General features: G+C 38.2%; 1 protein-coding gene across 3 annotated transcripts in view; it reads left to right on the top strand.

Moving 5' to 3' along the window:
- The window catches only part of zfpm1 (zinc finger protein, FOG family member 1), an 88,487-nt gene that overhangs the window by 52,575 nt on the left and 13,378 nt on the right, over nt 1–22,534 (top strand). For 2 of the 3 annotated variants that reach the window (XR_013798483.1, XM_079620060.1), the window contains exon 4: nt 16,397–16,530. Coding sequence is in view for 2 of the 3 variants with exons in the window: in XM_079620060.1 (XP_079476186.1) it covers nt 16,397–16,530 (134 nt within the window). In the remaining variant the exon portion in view is untranslated. Of the gene's footprint in view, nt 1–7,398; nt 7,666–16,396; nt 16,531–22,534 lie in introns of those variants that run through there. The other variant, XM_079620061.1, reaches the window with a different exon arrangement.

Below are 22,534 nucleotides of genomic sequence, written 5' to 3'. Positions count from 1 at the left end.
AGCTTATGACTGTAAATGAGAAAGTTGTCCGGATCGATAAGCACAATATAGAGACCGAGTTTTGTGACTGTAGGTAAAAATAACCCACCCACTTTAGTCAAAAGTATCTTGAAAGTAACACACTTCCTGCTGCCAGTTGGTGGCGCTATAACTTTGACTCACAATAGTCACATCCATGTGATCGCCCTCTTACAACAAACACACTGCTGAAGTTTCATCAAGATCAATAAATGTATGAAGACGTTATAACACATTGTGTTTTTCTTTTCTCGCCATAACTTCGTTTCCTCGCCACGGCCAAACCGTTCGAGATATCAAAAATCCGTCCGCAATTTAGCGTCCTCAATGTCTTGACTTCATGCTGACCGAGTTTGGTGGCGATAGGATAATTTTTCTTGGAGGAGTATGTCAAATTCCAGGGGCATGCATTTTCATACAGCCCATGATAGCCGACTTCCTGTTGGACTGGCGTAAAACTTAGAGCACGAAAGTTGTTCGGCCCGATTAAATCTATATGTGTACCGAGTTTCATATTATTACATGCAAACGTGTTTGATATATGGACCAAGTTTTTCGGACCACGTTCAAGGGGGCGCTGTTGAGCTCCCCTGCCACGCCCGGGTACCAGCTTCAGCCCAGCCCTGATGTCCGCAGGTTCTGATCTGTGTGCAAAGTTTCAAGAGTTTTCGAGCACGTTAAGGGCCCCAAAAGTGCCCGAGAAGTCCCACACAGCAGAGAAAGGGTTAAAATAAAGCCCCCCTCCTCTCTCACACACACAGACACTGAGAGAGACTGGCAAAATTCCCATCAAATCACATTCAAACCAAAATATCTGACTTCCTGTTGGTCGGAGCTAATGACTGTAAATTAGAAAGTTGTCCGGCTCGGGGAGATAAATATAAATACCGATTTTTGTTACTGTAGGTAAAACTAATACCCCATTTTTGACTAAAGGTGGCGCTACTGAGCCCCTTACCACGCCCGTTTCTGAAACTTCACACATGCCTAGTACCTAATAAATCTGATATGCATGTTGAGTTTCATGCAATTTGAAGCATGTTAAGAGCCTCAAATGCACCCAAAAAGAATATAAAAGTTTAAAGCGTTGCCATGGCAACAGTATTTAAGATATCAATAATTCTTTCACAGGTCTACATCTGCCGTGTGTTTACATTATACACATAAAGTTTGAAGCAAATCGGGTAAAAATAAGAGGGTGAATTCAAAGCATTTTGAAAGTGACACACTTCCTGCTGCCAGTTGGTGGCGCTATAACTTTGACTCACAATAGTCACATCCATGCGATCGGCCTCTTACAACGAACACACTGCTGAAGTTTCATCAAGATCAATTAATGTATGAGGATGTTATAACACACTTCCTGTTTCCAATATTCGCCATAAATTCGTTTCCTCGCCACGGCCAAACCGTTCGAGATATCAAAAATCCCCTCGCAATTTATCATCCTCCATGTCTTGACTTCATGCACACCGAGTTTCGTGGTGATTGTTTGAATCGTCTAGGAGGAGTATTTTAAATTCCATTGCATGTGTTTTTTAAACTACGCCAAATAGCCGACTTCCTGTTGGGCTGGGGTAAAAAGTCAGAGCACGAAGGATATATGAACCGATGAGATCTATAAGTGTACCGAGTTTCATATTATTACACGCAAGCGTGTTTGATTTATGGACCAAGTTTTCGGACCGCGTTCCAGGGGGCGCTGTCGAGCCCCCCTGCCACGCCCGGGTACCAGCTTCAGTCCGGCTCTAATGGCCGCGGGTTCTGACATTTGTGCAAAGTTTCAAGAGTTTTTGAGCACGTTAAGGCCCCCAAAAGTGCCCAAAAGGTAGTAATATAATAATAATAAAGAAGAATAATCCGGAGGAAAACAATAGGGCCTTCGCCTTTTCAAGGCTTGGGCCCTAATAATAATCCTAAGAAAAACAATAGGGCCTTCGCCTTTTCAAGGCTTGGGCCCTAAAAATACGCTAGCCTCAACCTCAATATTAACGAATAGCAGAGTTCACACCAACATATATAACGATAACGGCACAGAGAAACAATATTATTGGAATCACTTTCAAAATTATTTTATTCAGCCAATGAACGATAAAAACATTGACAGCCAATCAGAATCCACCCTGCTGTAACAAGCTCAAGCCTTTTAAAGTGACAAGCACACGCTTAGAATAAACAAAACGATTCTCCGCTGGTGTGGATGCTAATATAGTTATCTATAGTTATTTTATAGTTATCGTTCTTAGTGTGAGTGGACCTTAAGTCTGGGTATCCGTGTTTTGATTGTGTTATATTTTTCACGGTAAAATACTCGTAAATCAGATGAACCCAGAAGTAGAGAACTGAATATTACTGTTCAAACAAGTGAGTTGAATGTAATTGTTATACAGAGTAGCGTGTGGTTAGTCCTTGTTAAACATATTTATATTGTTCTCAGGGAGACAAAAGCGCCTGGAGTCTGAGGTTTTATCAGACGCGTCTACAACACCCGACTGCAGGAGTGAAATTCACTGGCGAGTCATTCAATCTCATCCCTGGACCCATTGTTTCGCTGCTGAATGAGGAAGCTTAGATCAGAGCGCCACAGTGTATGGATATAATATCCAATTGTGCTCAGCATTTCAAAGTTAATTCAAAAGATTCATTCACAAGTTTATTTTGATCTGCTGTCACTCTCAATGGAAGGGCATTGGTGGCACTGATGCTTTGCTAGACCTTTAATGATCTATATCCTGCAGTACAAAACTGAATTTCTTGATTTGGCATCTTTGTTTTTTTCCTCATCATTTCTTGAATGTGTTTTGGGAGCGGAATTTAGTGGAAACCTGAAACCACTATGTTGGTGTCTGTCCTGACAAACTCGGCTCAGCCTAAACATGCTAATAATCTTGACATGCTGTCAGTTATGTGGTCAGTGTGGTTAAGCTGATTTGGGTTACACATACAAGTGCTAAAGAAATACTAATCATAAAAAGTCTCCGTTACATAAACTCAAAGCAGATCTGTAATTGTGTATGACTGACTATTTAACTTCTACATGCTGTAGAAGTTTTTTTTGTTTTGATTATTTAGTAAAATATTGAATAGAGAGAGAGCACTGTCAAATCTAACAAGTTTAATAATGTAACAGGTTCATGGAAAAAAAGGAGCATGATAGCAGGTGTTTTAAGAGAGTGACAGTATGAAGTGCCATTGTACAGCAGCACCTGGTGTTTTGCCAGTGTACCAAACTTAATGTGTTTTTTCTTCATTCCTGTGTCGGCGAGAATGTGTCGGCAGTGTAGATATATCAGAAAGACCGCCTGTGAGCTCGATGGTTTTCAGTTATTCTGATTATCTTGCCTTCTTTTGCAATCTTAAATTATTTCTTCCTGAGATCCGGCTGTGGTTGTGCTGCACTATGAGGGACTCGGGCGAAGCTGTTATCTGAGGCTGAGCAGAGCGGGACCAGCGTCAGACCGTTAACTTCCATTCTCAGTCGCTCTCACTTCCCCACGTTACCCTCTTATCCCAGCACAGCGTGTTCCCCAGATTCCTGACCTGACATATTGGAGTTGTAAATTATCTGTATCTGTTTATAATGGTTATGTTTTGGATATTTATCTGCATGCTCAGTTCTCGTTTTTACATTTAGATCATCTTAGCTGTCATCTTGCGCTCCCTTTAAGTTTATCTTTAACAACAAATTATTGAAAAATAATTCAATAACATCTTAAAATCACATCATTATCCATTTTTTTATATGGCGAATTATAATTATGTGATGACTAAATTCACTTTTAGCATTTCAAATAATTTAATTCATACTTAAGTGATTTATTGCGAATTTGCCTACAGCATTTTAAGTAATACTTTACAATAAGGTTCCATTGCATTTGTTAACTGTAGTTACCTACATCATTTAACATGAACTAACAATAAAAAATACTACTAAAGCATTTATTCGTCTTAGTTAATGCTAATTTTGACATATACTAAATAATACATTGTTCAAGTCAAAAGTTGTATTTGTTAAATTATTTAATGGGCCTGATCATGAACTAACAGTGAACAGTGGTATTTTTAATAACTAACGTTAGCAAAGATTAATAAATACTGTAACAAATGTATTGTTCATTGTTAGTTAATGTTAATTAATACATTAATGATAAATTAATAAATGAAAAAGTGATAAATAATTAATTTTGTCTAAAAAAACACTCCGGCGGGGAAACCTGTCCCTCACATGAGATCACGGCAATTCCCAGTGGACAAAAGTCCCGCCCCTCATTTTTTCTTGTTCGAGAAGCCGTTTCATTTAGATATACATCACAACAGAGAAGAAAAGACTTTTTGCAACTTCCGTTTCATGTTGACTTTAGCTAATGGGACCTTATTGTAAAGTTTTACCAGATTATAATATCTGCAATGTCTTGGCTATTAGTCATTACATGAAAATAATAATTGGCTTATGTGTATCAGCCAGAAATTTAAAGGGATAATTCACCCAAAAAATGTAAATTTTATTTATTATTTACTCAAGCTCACGTTTCGAGAATTTCTTTCTTCTGCTGAACACAAAAGAAGATATTTTGAAGAATGTTGAAAAAGCTAACAGAACAGTTGATGGGCCCAATTGACTTCCATAGTATGTTTTCCCCCATCAACTGTTAGGTTACCGACATTCTTCAAAAAAAAATATTTTGAGTTCAACAAACTCATAAAGGTTTGGAACAACTTGAGGGTGAGTAAATGACAGGGAGGGGGGAGGGGGGGGTGAACCATCCCTTTAAGAATAGCATCCCTACTACTCGACTAACATGTCTTTAATTTGTTAAGAAACGTTTTCACAGCCACTGGTGCCCCCTTAAAAAAACTAATCGGTGCCCTGGGTATGCATGTTCTTTTTTTTTTTTTTTCAAGAATCAAAATATCTGATGGGCTATACACGATTCAGTTATAGTTTTTTTTCATAAATTAACAGTAACAAATGTGTCTTAAGTTTGTCAGTTTGTATAATTTTTTTTCTCACTGTGTTGTTGTTTTTTTGCTCTTGGCGCACATCCCACACACCTGCAGAATGCTGGAACTTTATTGCGCACAGTGAGCTGCGGGACAATCGTCCCACACTTGTGGTTAAACGGAGCTCAACGGCAACATAATAAAACTCACTAACGTCACATGAAAACAGTTTAGACTGTTTATGTTCAGAACAACCCTCCGTGTGTGAATAAGTGAGCATTTCCCTGTATCGTATGTCTCGCACAATGATGATTGACTGTAGGAAGGGGCATTTATCTGTAATTAAGAACATACTCTTCCCTTTCTGTCTGTCACTCTCTTACCCTGTTGATGATTGAGAGGTGTGGGCTTTAATCTAGAGGAACATTTCTCACTGCCGTCCCCTGCCGCTATCTCCCCAGCTGCTCCATGTGGCCCACGAACTGGCGGCTGCAGACGGGACACTGCCACGCCGATTACCAGCCCTATCAGATGCCTGCGCTTTCCTGCCGCTTCCTGTCTCTCTTTCTCTGCCCCGCATTTCAGTTTGTCCTTCCTCCCTCCTGCCCTATATCTTTCCTCCGCCAGGCCTTGCTTTTTCTATGTGCCACTTGCATCTGTCATTTGTGCCATGTTTAAATATGTGAGAAATATTTTACAGCCACTTGTGAAGAAACGGGCAGCAAAGGGCTGTTTTGCATTGATATTAGATTAATGGTTGGATAAAATCCTATTAGATTAAATATTTGTTTAGTTTAGTTTAAAGTTTATTTCCTTCAGACTTTTAGTCATAGGCAGTTTCCTATTTCAGTCAGTTCATTTTTTTTATTCCATTGTATGTCAATTTGTTACAACACACAGTTTCCTCAAATACTATTTAGACCGATTAGCCATGCAAAAAAAAAAAAAACCGTTGTAATAAAGTATTAAGCCAAATGGCATTTTTGTAATGAAAGTGAAAAAACATTGGAATTGGTTGCAATTAGTTCAAATGGCTTGAAAAATGTTTTGTGTAAAGGTCTATCATAATTTGTTTGCCGATTCCACTTGTTTATTTGGATATTTGATTTAATGCAGTGATAGTCGTGCATTTTAAATGTTCACCAAATGTGTGTATGCACTCACTGAAGTCATGTTTTTAGTGTTTAAATTCTCTCACCCCATGTATTTCAGTGTTATTCCCCATACTTTCCTTTCAGAATCTAAATCCTTACGCCGCTATCATCAAAATGTCCTTTTTTTCCAGCCAGAAGGAGTTGCTAAAGTAGACATGAAATAATTATTGAATTAATTATCAAAGTCACATACCGTACAATTAATTTGATGGCTTTTCCCGGAGTCTTTTCCCCTGTCTATGCAGCGAGAATGTCAAGAAACATTTTCTAATTAATTTATGTGTGATTATCAGGACGAGTTTCTGGAAGGTCCTCACTTTCAATTTGTGAAAGGGTAACGGTGGTGGAAGACAAGGAAAAGCAGTTGAAAACGCACACACACAAGATCAGGCCTGCAGTCATACAGGAGATTACAGAGCATCCATATGCTCTCTTAACCAGGAGACAGAAGTCAAATGTGTAAATTAATTAAAATAGCTGCGTTAAGGGTGAGAATTGAACACAAAACTATTCTCCTAAAGCAACGTATTACCTGTTTAAGCGTCAGTTTAAAAACCCCATGAAATCAAAATTATGTGAGTTAATGGAGTTATGTGTCTATTAGCTAAGAAGCAAATCGATCTACTTTTCTAAGCTAAAATCCTTTTTAGCAGATAAATACGCATTTAAAATGTACATCCACGTGAAGGAAAATGGACCACAAAAACTGAAGGCTCATCTTGCACTACACAGATTTTTGTCCAATCTAAAACTCTCCAAAAACGAATGTCTCTGTAGCAAATCATAGTTCAGGAGTGTGAAGTAACTAAACCATAGTTTCTGACCCCTTAAAAAACAGGACAAAACTGTCCTATTTTGAGGTGATCTCCTTGTGTTTTGAGATCAGTAGAGACTTACTTGTTGCTTTCTTTTTGTTTTAGATAAGTGGATGCTTTAGGTATAGGCTAAAGTTGAATGATCTAGCATGATTCATTACACAACGGTTTGTTTAGCTGTCTCTTACAGTAGTTATCCTCTTGGTTCCTTGCATCTGGTTAAATGATCTTGGCCAAACATTAGATTTAAATATATTTCTCATTGCGCCCATCAGACCTGCATTTCCCTCATTTCTGCTATAAACTCTCTCCAGCACATCACATTTTTCTCCATAGTGGAATCTAACATATACAACTCACAGTCTTTATTTGTTTCTCCAGGCGTGTGTCTTCAAAGCCACATCTTTGCAGCAGTTTGCAACGCTTTCTATTTAAGCATAGTTCATCTTCCCTACCCCTTTGCATATTTGCTGTTTGGCATCAGCTCTTCTCCAGGCCTTGTGTTGGTCAGATAAAAGTTCAGAAGTACAGTTAAGAGAAATTAGTTGTGTAAACAGTAGTAAATGTCATTGATAAAGTTCTGTTGAAGCTCATCTGATGAGAGTGGCGAACGCAGGTGTCTTATCTCTACCCAGCAAAAGAAGGGTAAAATGGAAATGATGCCGTGCTGAATATACGATGCCTATCCCAGAAATTTGTATCTTCTCAACCGAACTCTTTGACCCACGGACGCTTGGGTGAGTTATCTCTCTCTGTGTGTGTGTGTGTGTGTGTGTGTGTGTGTGTGTGTGTGTGTGTGTGTGTGTGTGTGTGTGTGTGGATCACTGCTGATGAACTACTGAATAGCCACTCCTCTACTTGTGTTACACTCATGCTCGCTGACAAACACGCTTACACACTCTATTTTCACTCTTTATGGGTTAGGAAAGTGTGGGATTTGTCATTCAGCAGAGGTTAAACCCCACCTATTAGCGTAGGGTCGGAGTGTGGCTCCGATAAAGATTTCCTGTTGTACTGTGTCAAAAAATCAATGGCCGTGGAGCGATCTCCTCATTTGATATCAACAATAGTCTTTTTAAAAATCAATTAGTCCTGATAGAGAAGCCCAAAGAGCTACGGAAAACCTGAATAGAGCCCGACTGGATAACTACATGCTCTTTTTAGCCAACAAAGAGGAGTCATTGGAGCTTTAAAATATGAACTCGCTCAATGTTGCGGTTATGAGAATATGAGGATGATTGTGTTTTTCAGGAACATGTCTGATAAGGTTAAAGCTAAAAGGGAAATTAAGTATTAGGCCGTTACCTGACAAATATCAAATTATATGGAGAGGAGAATTCACAGTGTTTGTTAATTCCATGCATTGTTTTTAGGGATGCATTGATGTTTAAATCCTGGTGGATACCATCAATATTACATAGCTGACAATAATTTATCATGTCATGTCTAATTACTGATAATTGGCTGATATTAAAATTCTATACTGTTTTGTCTAAAAAAATAACTCCAATCAATAATTTTAAATGCTACTAGTGAATTTAGGTATCACAACATTATAATGTACACCTTGAAAAATGAACATTCATGTTCAGATTTTCGAAACATTACATTTAAAGTGATTAATTTAGTAGTGATTTTTAAAGATTTAAGTGAGTATTAGATGACGGCAAAGGCGACCTAAATGTAAAAACAGGGAAATGACACATGCACAATTAGGCTAAATATATTGAATATTGTCCTTTACCAAAATGGTACCGATGTACTATGCATCCCTAGTTGTTTTAGCATAATAGTAGTAATAATGCAGCAGGTAATGATCGCAACATGATTGGAAAATCTGGGATGTTTGCGTGATGTAATTCTGCAACTGTTTATTCAATTCCCCTCTCTGTGTTTGTCTGTGTGTGGGTTTTACACATACGACTCCCAGAGCGCAAAGTTAAAGCCACAGCCCATCAGTAACCGTTTTCCACTGGATTCTGTGAGATTGGTAATTACATGTCTCTTTTATGGCAGTTTGAGCTTTTTTACCCGCATTCTTCTTTCTTGACTCCCCATAACCCTGACTGCCAACTTTAATCAAAATATCTGGGATCAAAAACCCCGTCCTGCATATACAACACATCCATGCAAATGATGTAAGAAGTAAAACACAAACATGTTCATTTAGAATTGTTTGTTTTAAGAAGGACATTTTGGACCCCAGGGAGTTTTTTTGGTTGGGTTTCCTTAAAGGATAATTCCGGTATTTAACACCTTGGGCCCTATTTTAACGATCTGAAACGCAAGTGTCAAGGTGCAAAGCGCAAGTAACTTTGTGGGCGGATCCCGGCGCTGTTGCTTTTTTCCCGGCGGGATAAATGACTCTTGCGCCTGGCGCAAATGTAAAAGGGGTTGGTCTGAAGTAGCTTCATTATTCATAGGTGTGGTTTGGGTGTAACGTGAAATAAACCAATCAGAGCATCCTCTCACATTCCCTTTAAGAGCAGGCGCGCTTGTTCCATGGCGGATTGATATTATAACGGCGGATTTGCCAGCGCACGCCAGTAGCGGTTCACAGCCGAGGAGACCGACGTTCTCGTCAGGGCCGTAAAACACAGATAAGTGACAATGGGGATGATGGGAGAAACCCACCCAAATTAGCTTTGGTTAAACAGGCGTATAATTTGGGTAAATGTGTAGCCTAATCTAGATTTTTTTTTTTTTTTAAATCTAGATAGATCTTTTTCTCATCTTCACGGACACAACAACGATTTCCCTCGTGTTTTAATATTTTTCCTTGTAATAATGTATGATTTGCAAAAATGAAAACTGCTGCGTCTGTTTATATTAGAGAATCAAAGTGGATGCGCGTTAACATTATGGCCAAGCACGCGCCCTTAAAATACCATATCACTAACGCGCAACGTGCCACTGTCTTTAGACTGTTTTTTTCCTAGTCAGTGGCGCAATTGCTTTCTAAAACTGGAAAATAGCACCATGGAAGTTTTGCGCCGGAACACGCCGCCTCTTTGCGCTGAACCGCCCCCGCGAGCGCAAGTTCATTCCCTAATTTACCGACGTGCGTCTGTGGAGGGAAAAGTCCGCTGTGCGCGGGTGCAAAATAGGAATGATATATGCGTCGGTGTTCAAAGTCAATTGCGCTGGGTGCAAGATAGGGCCCCTTGAGTCTATATTGTAGTTTGTTTTGGATGAACAAGAGTGGTGGACAACATTTTTTTGACAATGGTTCCTCTCTCGAGTTTTTGACTATAAAAGAATTGGCCATGGACCCATTTAACATTGGAGTCAATGGGCATGTCCGAAAATGTAATTAAAACAACCTTTAACATTAGTTTTCAAAACTGTGCAACTCACCGAGTGATTAGTGATGTTAGTTGATGTTCCAGAAACAAAAAGTGTTGCGAAATACAGTTTCTGTCGTGTTTTATTCGTCATTTTGTAAAATCCCATTGAATTCTGTTGAAGGACTGAGTGCTCGTTAATATAAATGCGCTACTGGAAACGGAAAGGGGGCTGTTTACATTTGGTCGATGTAGTCTTTTTGCTCGCTTCCGTTTCTCATAAGGCTAGCGAGCAGAGCAACTGTGCTCCGGGAGAGTAAGCGAAATAAACAAACAAAACCTTGAAAATATTGAAAGACGTGACCACTGACCAGTGCAATATGAAGTTGAACTCGACTGTGACCGTGAGTGTCCCGCGAGACATAAACATCGGTTATCGCCATCAAGTGGTCGGGAGTGTGCTAACGCTTCAGATTCAAATATTGAGCGGAAGTTACACAGTTGTGAAGTGTCTGAAAAAATAGTTCCACTATAGCAAAATAAACGGATTGGAATCATATATTGCAACGATATATTGTTTATAATCATCAACGAACACCACTAACCACTCGGTGAGTTTAACAGTTTTGTAAACGAACATTATTGGCTGTTTTAATGACATTTTCGGACATGGCCATTGACTCCAATGTTAAATGGGTCCATGGCCAATTCTATTATAGTCAAAAACTCGAGAGAGAGGAACCATTATCAAAAAAATGTTGTCCACCACTCTTGTTCATCCAAAACAAACTACAATATAGACTCAAGCTGTTAAATACCGGAATTATCCTTTAAGGTTCACCCAAAAATTTAAATTCTGTCATCATCAATCACTCACCCTCTTGTCATTCCAAACCCGACTTTCATTCATCTTAGGAACACAAATGAAGATCTTTTTGATGAAATCTGAGAGCTTTCTGTCCTCCGTTGTCAGCTACGCAACTACCACTTTGACGCTTCAAAAAGTTCATAAAGAGATCGTCAAACTAATCCATACGAATTGGTTTAGTCCAAATTTTCTGAAGAGACTATGTAGGCTTCTACAGATTTACAGATTTAATGTAGGCTTTTATTCACATATAAACCTTGATCAGTGAACATAAACTTACATTGGTTCTTGCGGAAGCTCAAACGGCTGCTTTGAGCCTGGGTTCTCCCAAGATTTTTTATTTCTCCATTAGGTCACCTGATGGAGTTTTTTTCGTTTCCTTGCCACTGTTGCCTTTGGCTTGCTCAGTTGGGGATGTTCAATTTAATGAATCAATCAATAATACTATTGATTAGCATTACCAAACATGGACGTTTTATTATTATTTTAATTTAATACTGTGAAGCTGCTTTGATACAATCTGTATTGTGAAAAGCGCTATACAAATATTCTTGACTTGACTTGACTTGACTGCTTAACACGAGAACGAACCTCATCGGTTCTCGCACGTCAAGCAAACATGCTTGAGCTTCTGTTTATCATAACTGATGTGTGAGATGATGAATGTTTTTATATGTGAATAAAAGCCTACATTCAATCTGTTCATCATATAAAGCTATCATGTTTCTTAAGAAAATTTGGACTTAACCGCTCAATGTATATGGATTAGTTTTATGATCTCTTTATGAACTTTTTGAAGCATTGAAGTGGTAGTTGCGTAGCTTTCAACGGAGGGACAGAAAGCTCTCAGACTTCATAAAAAAGATCTTCATCTGTGCTCTGAAGATTTACAAAAGTCTTACAGGTTTGGTACGTCATGAGGGTGAGTAATTAATGACAGATTTTTTGAGTCCTCTTTAAAAGGAAGCACATGGTTGTGATAACTGTTAGTACGACTAGTTGCTCAACTCCCACCATTGAGTGATTTGCGTTGCCTTCAGGGTGTTTACCGCACTGCTGCTGCTCGAGAATTGCTCTTTTGTAGAATGTTTCCCTCTAGTATGTTATGCAGCTGAATTCATCCTTTCTTCTATCTTTCGTTCTTTCTTTCTTTCTTTCTTTCTTTCTTTATGTCTGTGTTTTGTCTGATGGTGTTGTGTTAATGATGGGGTGATTTTCTTTTTTATATTGCACACTGGCCGCTTTGGTGTCTGCGGAGGCAGTCATATTGATAAGGCGCTGTGTGGACACTGCCAGTGTGTAGAGCTATTGATAAGAGCTGTGTGGACTCATCGCTATCGATAAGAGTGGCGTATATTTTTGGGAACCAGTCACGCAGAGCTATCGATAAGGTTGATGGGGGTTATTGTAGGGGAGTTGCTATGGCCTAACACAAGGGCAGCGTCACAATTGTGTCAGTGTATTGTGTGGGAAAATGGTAGGGTTTTAAAGATAAGACTTCTTGGTCTAGAGAGAAGCTGTTCGGGTTGTTCACGTAAATTGTAAATTGTCCAGCAGAGGCCCTGAGAACAATTAGCTTGATGGAAAGTTGTGGCAGAACTGTCTACTTAAAGTCACCATGAAATCAAAATGGACAATTCCTATTTTGGAATAATTCAGTATTTATTTACAAGAAGCCATTTCACTCAGATAGCTGTGATAGTTTTTTCTTCCCTATTGTGACGTTTATATCTGAGTGAAATGGCTTCTTGTACAAGATAGAGTGTAGGGCGGGACTTGATTTTGTTCATCGGGAATTGATTGGATGGTTGAATTGTTGTGGTTTGCTATTGGTCAATCTCATGTGAGTGACAGGTTGTCCCGCCCTCATGCCACGTCATCAGAGAAGCGATGTCGCTGAAAGGGGGAGGGGAAGTTATTTGGATTAAAGATAAAGAGGGCACATACATTTTTTTGAAAACAATTATGTTTACGAATAAATCATTTACAGTAAATACTGAATTATTCCAACAACAAAAAATATATTTATTTATTTATTTATACATTTAATATTGTTTTATGTATAGCATTTAATATTACCATGTTTCATGTGTTGTTAAAACTTATAATAGTCTACTTATTATTAATGTCAAATTATATAATTATTATTATTATCAATAGAAGTAGTATGTATTATTAATTAATGAATTCATATATTTTATTGGATATATTTGTCTTCATTTTTACACTTTGAAAGTTTTATTTAAAACTTTTTTTGTCATTGCTATACAGGAATTTTGTATAGATTCTATTGAGAATCACTTTTGAGAGTAAAAGAAAAAACATCTGGTATTGAGAATTTTGGGTAAAATGGGCTTAATTGCCACTTTAAAAATGCAACAATTTAAAGGGTCTTAAAATCGTTTTCTTTGTTTGTTTTGTTAACCTGGACCTTTTTCTGTTGAATTCACTAATTCAGACTTTTGAGATTTGACTCTACCTGTTGGCAGTCACCATCTGCTGAGCACAGATGGTGTAGGAATTGCTTATGTAGGAATTATGCCAGTGATATATTGGTAATAATGTCTGCTGCAGTGATAAGATTGGGTCATGTGAGAGGTCAGGGTGGGTACTGATGCTGGGCTTAGATTAGAAGACATGCAATAGATAGGAGTCATTGACTCTCTCCTGCGGATGTATGACACTGGACTTCAGACCGCTGATAGAGGCCCAGCCTCTCATTAATAATGAACCAAACCCACCACCGACTGATTTATAACTAATCATTTAATACTGCCTTTTAGACAATGCTTTGCATTGAAAATATTTTGACGGCACCTAAAATGAATCTTTGTCCCGGCAAATATATATTTGATCATTTTAATGTGATGATACCTGCTGTTCTGCTGTACTGGTACCCTCTGATAGCCGGCTGTTTTTAAACGGTCCCGTGAGTGTTTGCATAAGTGCTCTGTGAAGAGTGTCAAAGGTTTCGATTCACAACGTGTTTTTGAGTGTTGTAGAAAAGTACTCGCATACATATCTGTTAAGTGTGTGAACGCAATGGCACATCAGATGTGTTTAAGTTAGTCAGAACACCAATCCAAACGGCTTGAGATTTTGTTCAGGGTGATCTGCACGCTCTCAAATCTTTTCATTATAACCGACAAAGTATAAACATGATGTCAAATGTCAGTGCACAGAATAGGCCGGTTCAATGATTATGACGAGAGTTTTCGCAAGAGTGCAGCTTTGTGTTCCTCACAGCTTCAGTGATCGTAATGGCTTTGTATAATATTTTCATGCTGCTAACTATACTATAGCAAAGGATTGACAACTGTATTTAAATGTGCAATTGAATCTGATTGACAGTGATAACCATAGCAATGGATGGAACAATACAATCTGATATTATATGTCAAATGAGTGTAAATGCAAAATAATAGACCTGCCACTTTTTCGTAATATTACTTTAAATAAATTTGTCACTGTTTTTGTCACTTTTTACATATCAATTTACAGAATTTGAAGTATAAAACAGTTCTAAGCATTTTGTTTTATGATCTGTCCTGACGTGATCATATTTTATTTTATGAATAAACGTATTGCAAACTACTTTGTACTGATGACTGTGCTCGAGACCATTTTTGACTCAGGAAAAACCCTATTTTCTGGCAAGTCTCTTTCTCACTGGTGACTTGTTTCTGTCCAGCATCCGTCCCATTCCACCTATGTACCCCTCTCCTCTCGCTCCTGTTGCCCTCTCTCTCCCTTACGCCCTCCCCCGCTCCACGTCTTGGCTGTGGGAAAGCCATTTTATCAGCGTCTGTCTGTTGTTCTCTGGTGGGGATAGATACAGAGAAGATAGATGAGTGTTTTGACATGGAGAGTGTTAGACAAACACTCTTATCGGCCCCAGCACTTTAGCCCGACCCCCAAAAGCGAGGCTGCTGGGGAGGGGGTAGTTAAACAGAGCTGTACTGGGATGAAGATGCTGGAATGGACTGTAGCACCACCACAGGTCGGCTTCTCCAGCGACTTTACTTTTAAAGTTACCAACTGTAGCGGGGACAAGAGCTTTTCTAATAAATGTGTATTATTATTAAACATAAATACTAGGTTGAGTGAACGGTTGGGTTTTGTGTCAGCTATGTCATATCTCTATTTGTGGAGCCTGTGTTTGTTCCTGTGTTAGGCCTGCGTTTGTGACTCACCAAAGCCTTGACTCCCATCACACTGCACTTATCTCTAATAGGAAGTACAGAAGTTGTCCCTGTTTTGGGCCAGTGTCACTGCTCAGTGAGCGCCAAACTCCCCCTAGTGGTACTAGACTTGGTAGTCTGCTTTTGAATTGATACTAAGGATAAAGACTGAATAGAAATGGGTTTGCTAAGGTGTTCTGAGTGTTGTTGTTTTTTGCACATTGCTATGTGATTGCTAGGTTGTTGCTTGCTGGCTCAACGAAGTCTCTGGTATTCTGGTTCCTAGATATGGCTCATCCCTCCTGTGGGATCTTTTTCATCTGTATCATTATTTATTTATTATTCTTTCAATTATTAATCATTATTATGTTATTTATTTATTTTTTAAATCTAATGTTCACTTCAAGTTATTTAGAAACGTAAACATATTTGTGTCCCCTCATTTTAATTATTTGTTGAATATATATATATAGGATTTTTTTTTACATTTACCTAGAAACATAGATTTATCTTTTACATTATCTAATTCTCACTGAAAGTTAATCTTTAGAATCGCTACAAATTTAATAACACTTTTAAATGTTATCTTTCATGCTGTATACTATACATTTTTGATGCCTATTGGTTTTTAGTGTTTTATTTGTTATTTATTTAGACAAAATGTTAATGGTGACCATTTGTCGGTTATCATCCATAACATGAAAATAATTATCAGATATCATTTTTATATCGGTTCTTCCCTACTTATTAGTTCACCCCAAAATGAAAATGTTCTCATAATTTACCCGCCCCCAAACCTGTATGAATTTCTTTCTTCTGCTGAACACAAAATAAATTATTTTGAAGAATGTCTAGCCAAACAGTTGATTGGCCCAATTGACTTCCATTGTTTTTCCCCTTTCCCCATATTCTTCTTTAAAATATCTTCTTTTGTGTTCAGCAGAATAAATTCATACAGGTTTGGGATAACTTGAGGGTGCGTAAATGATAACAGAATTGTCATTTTTGGGTGAACTATTCTTTTAAGTATGAGCAATAGCTATGACTTTAGTGATCAACAAAAAAACCAAACGAACACTCCTTTTAATTGTTGTGCTGCTATATTTACACTCTTTCTCCCACTGTGTGTAAACAGATGATCTTATGCTAAGCGGCAGTGCTGATGACTTCAAGGTCGTGGCCCTCAGGGACCTGTCAGGTGACACCGTGTGGGGTCCGTTTTCTGGCAGCATCCAATCAGGAGAGACCACAGACGGACCGGCCAATGAGGTAAGGGTGAGGGGTCAGCGATCATGTCATGAGGATATTTGGTTAAGATTCCTATCCCACTTCTGTTCAATCATAACTCTAACATTATAGTTAGAAACAAATAATATGTCATTACCATATTGGAGTTGATTACAAAACAGTGTTTTTTGGACACGTTACCATATACTGTAGCCTTGTGTTGTATTAGAGTATCAGTCATGTGCTGTAGGTCCATCTGATGATCATGTGATGTCAGCTCTGGGAGAGGTTCCCTGGCTCAGGCCAGTTATTTTAAAGATAACACAGATCCATACACATTTTTACACACAGGCAGAGTTCCTCGCTTGGCTGATTTCCATAGAAGATGGATGCATACAAAATGTTGCATGTTTTCCAAACTGGTTTGATTCAAGAGTTAGGTAGTCAGTGAAATGTATTGTGTATTAAGTAAAACGGGATTGAATTTATCATCCACCCCCCTTGGCGCTAACCTATTAAATTGAGGATGAATGAGCAGACGGCTGCTTTGCACTGATTCAAAGTGAGGAGTAATCCACGGGAGTATGGGTGTATGCAAATGGAAGTGCAGGTTTTGAGCGAGTGTCATCTTTATTCCCCTGAACTGCGCTCGGCCGTTCCTGCACGTGATTGGCTAGACCCCCCCACCCCACCCCCCAGACGGACGCTTCTCTTTTATCTCAGTATGGCGCCATCCTCTTGGACAACAAACCCCAGTGATTGATTTCTACTTGATAGGCTCTCATTTCTAAGATTTCATTTATTATGAGAATTTCTAAGGCCGTGCACCCCGCGCTCCCTCCCCTCCCTGCACCTTTCCTTCACCTCCTCCTAATCTCTCTCCCTTCCTCTTTTTTTTCTCTCTCTCTTTTTACAAAAAAATAAAATCTCGTTATCGAGGCAGGGCTTTGTTGATGATTTTCGGCTCAGAACTTTCACATTCGCATTCTATCGCGTTTGCTCTCGCTCCGCTATCACTTCGTTGAAGGAGTGTGTATCTGGCAGAGATAGTGTGTCGAATCTCACATTCCTACGGCATCTCTCGCCGTCCCTCCACATCCTCCTGAGTCTGGAGCTGCTGGGGTCACCGGGTGTCAGGGTCCGTCCGGTCAAGACTGTACTTGTGTATTTCTCCGTCTCCCTGTCCTAGAGTTTAATCTGAGCGTTGTGAGATATGAAATGGGTTGGGTTAAAGCAAAGTGTGCTATTTGTAAATGAGTTAAAATCAAGCATGATATTGTATTTCTTACAAGATACACTTTCATACTAGGGGCGTGCGATATTGACATAAGATGATGTCTCGATATTTTCTGGGATTTTATCAATGACGATAATTAGACAATATTTTGCTGAGTGTGTTTATTGTTAACTTGCTACCAGGTTTAGGACTGCCGTGGACAGCTGACTCCTAAAAGTTATTGATATTCTTCATATTCTGTGTGGTGGTCAGTTCGCAGAAATGCAGTGGACAGAAATTAACTTTTGCAATAAGCTTAAATCGATTTTTACCTTTATTAAGACGTTTGTAACCTAATTAAATGCATCAATCTTTTGTGTCAAATTCTTACATTTAATCAATAAATTCAATTAGAATAAGACACAATAGGGTTGTTACCAATCAAATGAAATATGTATCAACAATGCAGAGGAAACAGAAGCAGCATGTGAAGTGGCATTTTGACGCAAGTACACAGACTGTTTAATGCAGCTCAGAGGGACATGAATGCATTTAACCTGCAGTTACAAATGCATATATGTTGTTTTGATGTTTTAAACGTAAAGCATTGAATATTGATATCTGAAATTATTTGAAAAATTAAAAGATACTCTAAATGAGAAATTCAAACCACCAGTAGGTGGAAGCAGGTCACTGCTAATGAGTGAGTCATTGACTGCGTTTTCCACGTGATGTTATTTCTAGCGAGAAATTACTATTGTAGTCATTAAATATTCAAAGCTTGAAAAGCTTTGTGTGATATTGATTAACTATATTAAATGAAATAAATATAAAAGACATACAGAGTTATTTTTGCCCCCTTATTCTTAATATTGAGGGCATTCTTAATGCATTTTAATAGACTAAATCACGGAGCGAAAGCGTGGACTCTAAATGCACATCACGTATAGTGTTTGTGTGCTCTCTAGGTGTGTTTTTGTAAAGTAATGGAAATACTCAATGTCAGATCACACATCATTAAAACAACAATTACGATATTACCGAAGACGATATATATCGCACATTGTATTGGTTTTGGTCATTCAAGACTACTACATCTAATTCACATCTTGTTTATTTGTACTGTCCATGAGAAATTCATAGGCATTAAGATGTTTAGAGAAGCTTCTCGTAAAATCTTAACGCCTACATACTTTATGTAAAGCGTCCTGTTCTAACAGGTCCTTTTGTATTTATTATCACTAATAGCTATCTGTTTTATGTAAATCTTTAATTTGCATATTTACAAAACAGCCATAACATTGTATCTATTTGAATATGTCTTTCATAACTCAAAGACTGAAAAAGCTTATATGAACAATTGTCTCTGTGTTCAGTTGTCTTCATTCAGGTTCCTGATTTCGTAAAGTTTTACAGTTGTTTTGGATAATTGACAGTTTCCATACTGATCCGTTAATGCTGTTACATACGTTTACTTGGGAAATAGCAGTTATGCACACACCTGTGTTATGACAACATAAGACACTAGACTCAAAACATGTTTGGACACTTAAAATGTGTAAACGTTTTAAAATGTATGAATGTTTTTGGTTCACATAATAAACCAAGAGACTGATTTTGAGGGATCAAAAAAATTATTAGGAAAAGTCAAGTTAGCTCTAGCATAATTTGTTTACAGATGAGCATGATTTGTTATTTTGTTTCCTAATGTAATTATATTTAGACATTTTTAAGTGTGTCTGAATTGGCCAATTGTTCTAATACTTTTTAGGATAACTGTATATTGTTTGGCAGGACATTTGGTGTTTTTTTATTTATTTATCAAAACATCTTCACTTAACAATATTATCAGATTTATGGATAATATTAATATATTATGTACTCTTATACAATATTATGCATATTGTATAGTGTTATAATATATACTATCATTCAAAGGTTTGGGGTCAGTGAGATTTGTGCTGCTTAATATTTTTATGGAAACCATGATACAATTTTTTCAGGATTTATTTGATGAATAGAAAGTTCAAAAGAACACAATTTATTTAAAGTGGAAATCGTTTGTAACAAAAGTCTTTGATCAATAATGCATCCTTGTTGAATAAAAATATAAATTTCTTTAAAAAAAAACACATTTTTGAACGGTAAAGTATTATATTTGATATTATAACAATATTTTACATTAATGTATTCATATACTGTAAACATGTAAGGACATATCATTGCTGCTGTGATTAGCCTACTTTTGATGTTGACATGAGTAGAACTGTCAGTCAGACTTTCGGTGGTTAAAAAAAACGTCCGCTAATCGCTAGTTACAAACAAGTGCAGAACGACTTCCACTACCACGTCGCCATTGTTCTTTCCACTTCGCCTCTCCTGTTATTTCGTGGAACGCCGCCCGAAGGCACGATGGTAGCGGGTGGGGAGTTCAAAGCGTTATCATGCACCGAGCGCCTTTTCATCATGTTTTAGAAACAAGCGTCCCAACTAATCCCCCAATAATCTCTCCAGGAGAACTGCTCAGATAAGCCCCGCCACCCACTGCTCTCCAGCCCACTTTTTTTGGGTGTAGCCCCACTTTCCCCCCCTCTCTGCCACCCCACAAAGGACACGTGAAGGTGAGCGCTCTTCATCTTTCTCTTTTTCCTCTCTCGCCCACCCTTCTTTCTCGCACCAATAGGGTTTGTTTACCCTCATCCCAATCTCTGGTTTATCTACATCTGTCAGTAGAGTGATCTCAGAGAGTTACCCCTCGCTACACATGCTTTTCCCTGCAAGGAATGCATGAATACCCTTAATTATTGGCTCTCTCAATTATCTGCATAATGATAAAAGGGAAAGCAAGTCAAGCTTCAAATGGGAGTCCAATTGAGAGCATCACACATTGGCACCTGTGGACTTCTCTGCTCTCCACTCACAAGTGCAGAAATGTGGCGGAATAGGAACATCAAAAGGAAATGTTTGAATAGAAACTCGCAAAAAAATAAAAATAAAAATGTGAATTTAATAAAACAGGCAAAAAGTATAAAGAGATTTTACAAAAAACTATTTTGTGTTTTTGTGTTGTGGTTTAATACATTTTTTTATATTAATAAGATAGATAGATAGATAGATAGATAGATAGATAGATAGATAGATACTCCTTTTCTGCAGTATCATTCACTACGGTAAAATAGTGCTTGTATTGCGCATTATTTTACTTATTCCCGCAGGTTTCGCGCTCACACCTAAAACGTGTGCACCACTGATCTATATACCGTAAGTGGAGCTCTCGAAGCCGCCTCTCAAACAGCTCGCGAGAACCAAATTGACTTATTTTTCGTGGGTTATTGCGCTTAAATGGTCAAATACATACAAAATGATGTCACAATGCCTATCTTGCCGAGTATTCAGGTAAATACAGTCTGTTTTGGAACAAAAATAGTTGCGAGAAAACGCATAGTGTAACAGTATATTGGATCTGTTTATACGCTCTTAAAGTGATAGCAGCCTAATAATTCTGCTGCTGTCTGTCAGGTTAATCAAAGAACCAAAGACAAAGAAAATCAATCTCTGCTCTTGACTGAATAACTTTTGTAACTTTAATTGTAAGCATTAATCTGTATTTAAAAATGCCCACATTATCAAAAAATTATGAGATAAATTATATGTATGGTGGTATATATTGCAGTTTTCACTGTGGTATCAAAAATGGTATAGAATATCGATATATTTCAAGGTATCATATCGAAGTTGGAAATTCCAGTATCTTGACAACATACATATACATATATATATATATATGCACATACATACACACAAAAATACTGAGTAATAAAATATATTTTTTTGGGAAGCAACAACCCTCATCACTTCAGATAAGCCTATGTTTAAAGACGTACAGTTTGCATCGTCATGTACTTGTATTTGCAGGCTTTACGGTGGAGAAAACGACAGAGAGAGAGATAGAATGGGTGGGGAGTGGAGAGAGGAAACCTTCCTCTATCTCCGAGCCCGATCACCGGCAGATCAGGAGCCCGCTTTCCAAGAGTGCCTCATTTTCAAATCTCTTATCGCACCTTTTTAAGTATCACAGTTTCCCATTTTTACATGTCATTTGCATGCTGCTCATCTCACCTGGATGCTGTTTTCTTGGAGGGATGTGCAGGTGGAGATGTGCTGCTATTTGCTTTGGGTTTCATACATAGGAATACACGTGCGTAAGTGCTTTCGGTTGTATGTGTGTGAACGAGGCCTGAAAAAAAAGGGAAAGATGGAGAAAAGGAGAGGGGAAAAAAGGATATGTGTGTGAGAGAGGCGGATGAGAGAAGGTTTCTGATTGTTATCGCCCTTCCTTTTCTTCTCTGTATTTTTGGAGGATTCACACACTGACCTCTTTGTTTGGGACAGTATGAACCCCTTTTCCACCCCCCCACCCCCCTTTTTGGGAAAGAAACCATTTCCTGTGGAAAGGAGATTGAGAGAGGGATAGACAGAGGGATAGGATTGGGAGAAGGGGTTGAAAAAGTGAGAAAGGGATGTGTGGAGAGATATGGAGAGGAATAGATAGCGAGAAGGAGATGGAGACAAAGAGTGTGGCGGAGCATGAAAAGAGGGATATGGACAGATGAGGAGAGGGATAAAGGTGGAGATAGTAGAGAAACAGGAACAGAAGAAGATAACGGCGGAGTAAAAAGCAGAAAAATGAGAAAGAGAGGTAGAGAGGACCGGTACTGAAAAAACATACAGTGGGAGCAGGGTTAGTTTTCATTTTAGTCGTAGACGTTTTTCCCATTTTTTTCATTCTATTGTATCCATTTTAGTCCATTGTAATCTGAAGTGACATCA

Source organism: Phoxinus phoxinus, assembly GCF_949152265.1.
Source record: "Phoxinus phoxinus genome assembly, chromosome: 8".
In the NCBI taxonomy this organism is placed as follows: domain Eukaryota; kingdom Metazoa; phylum Chordata; class Actinopteri; order Cypriniformes; family Leuciscidae; genus Phoxinus; species Phoxinus phoxinus.
The sequence above is the reverse complement of the archived record's forward strand: the minus strand, read 5'-3'. Positions and strand labels throughout refer to the sequence as shown.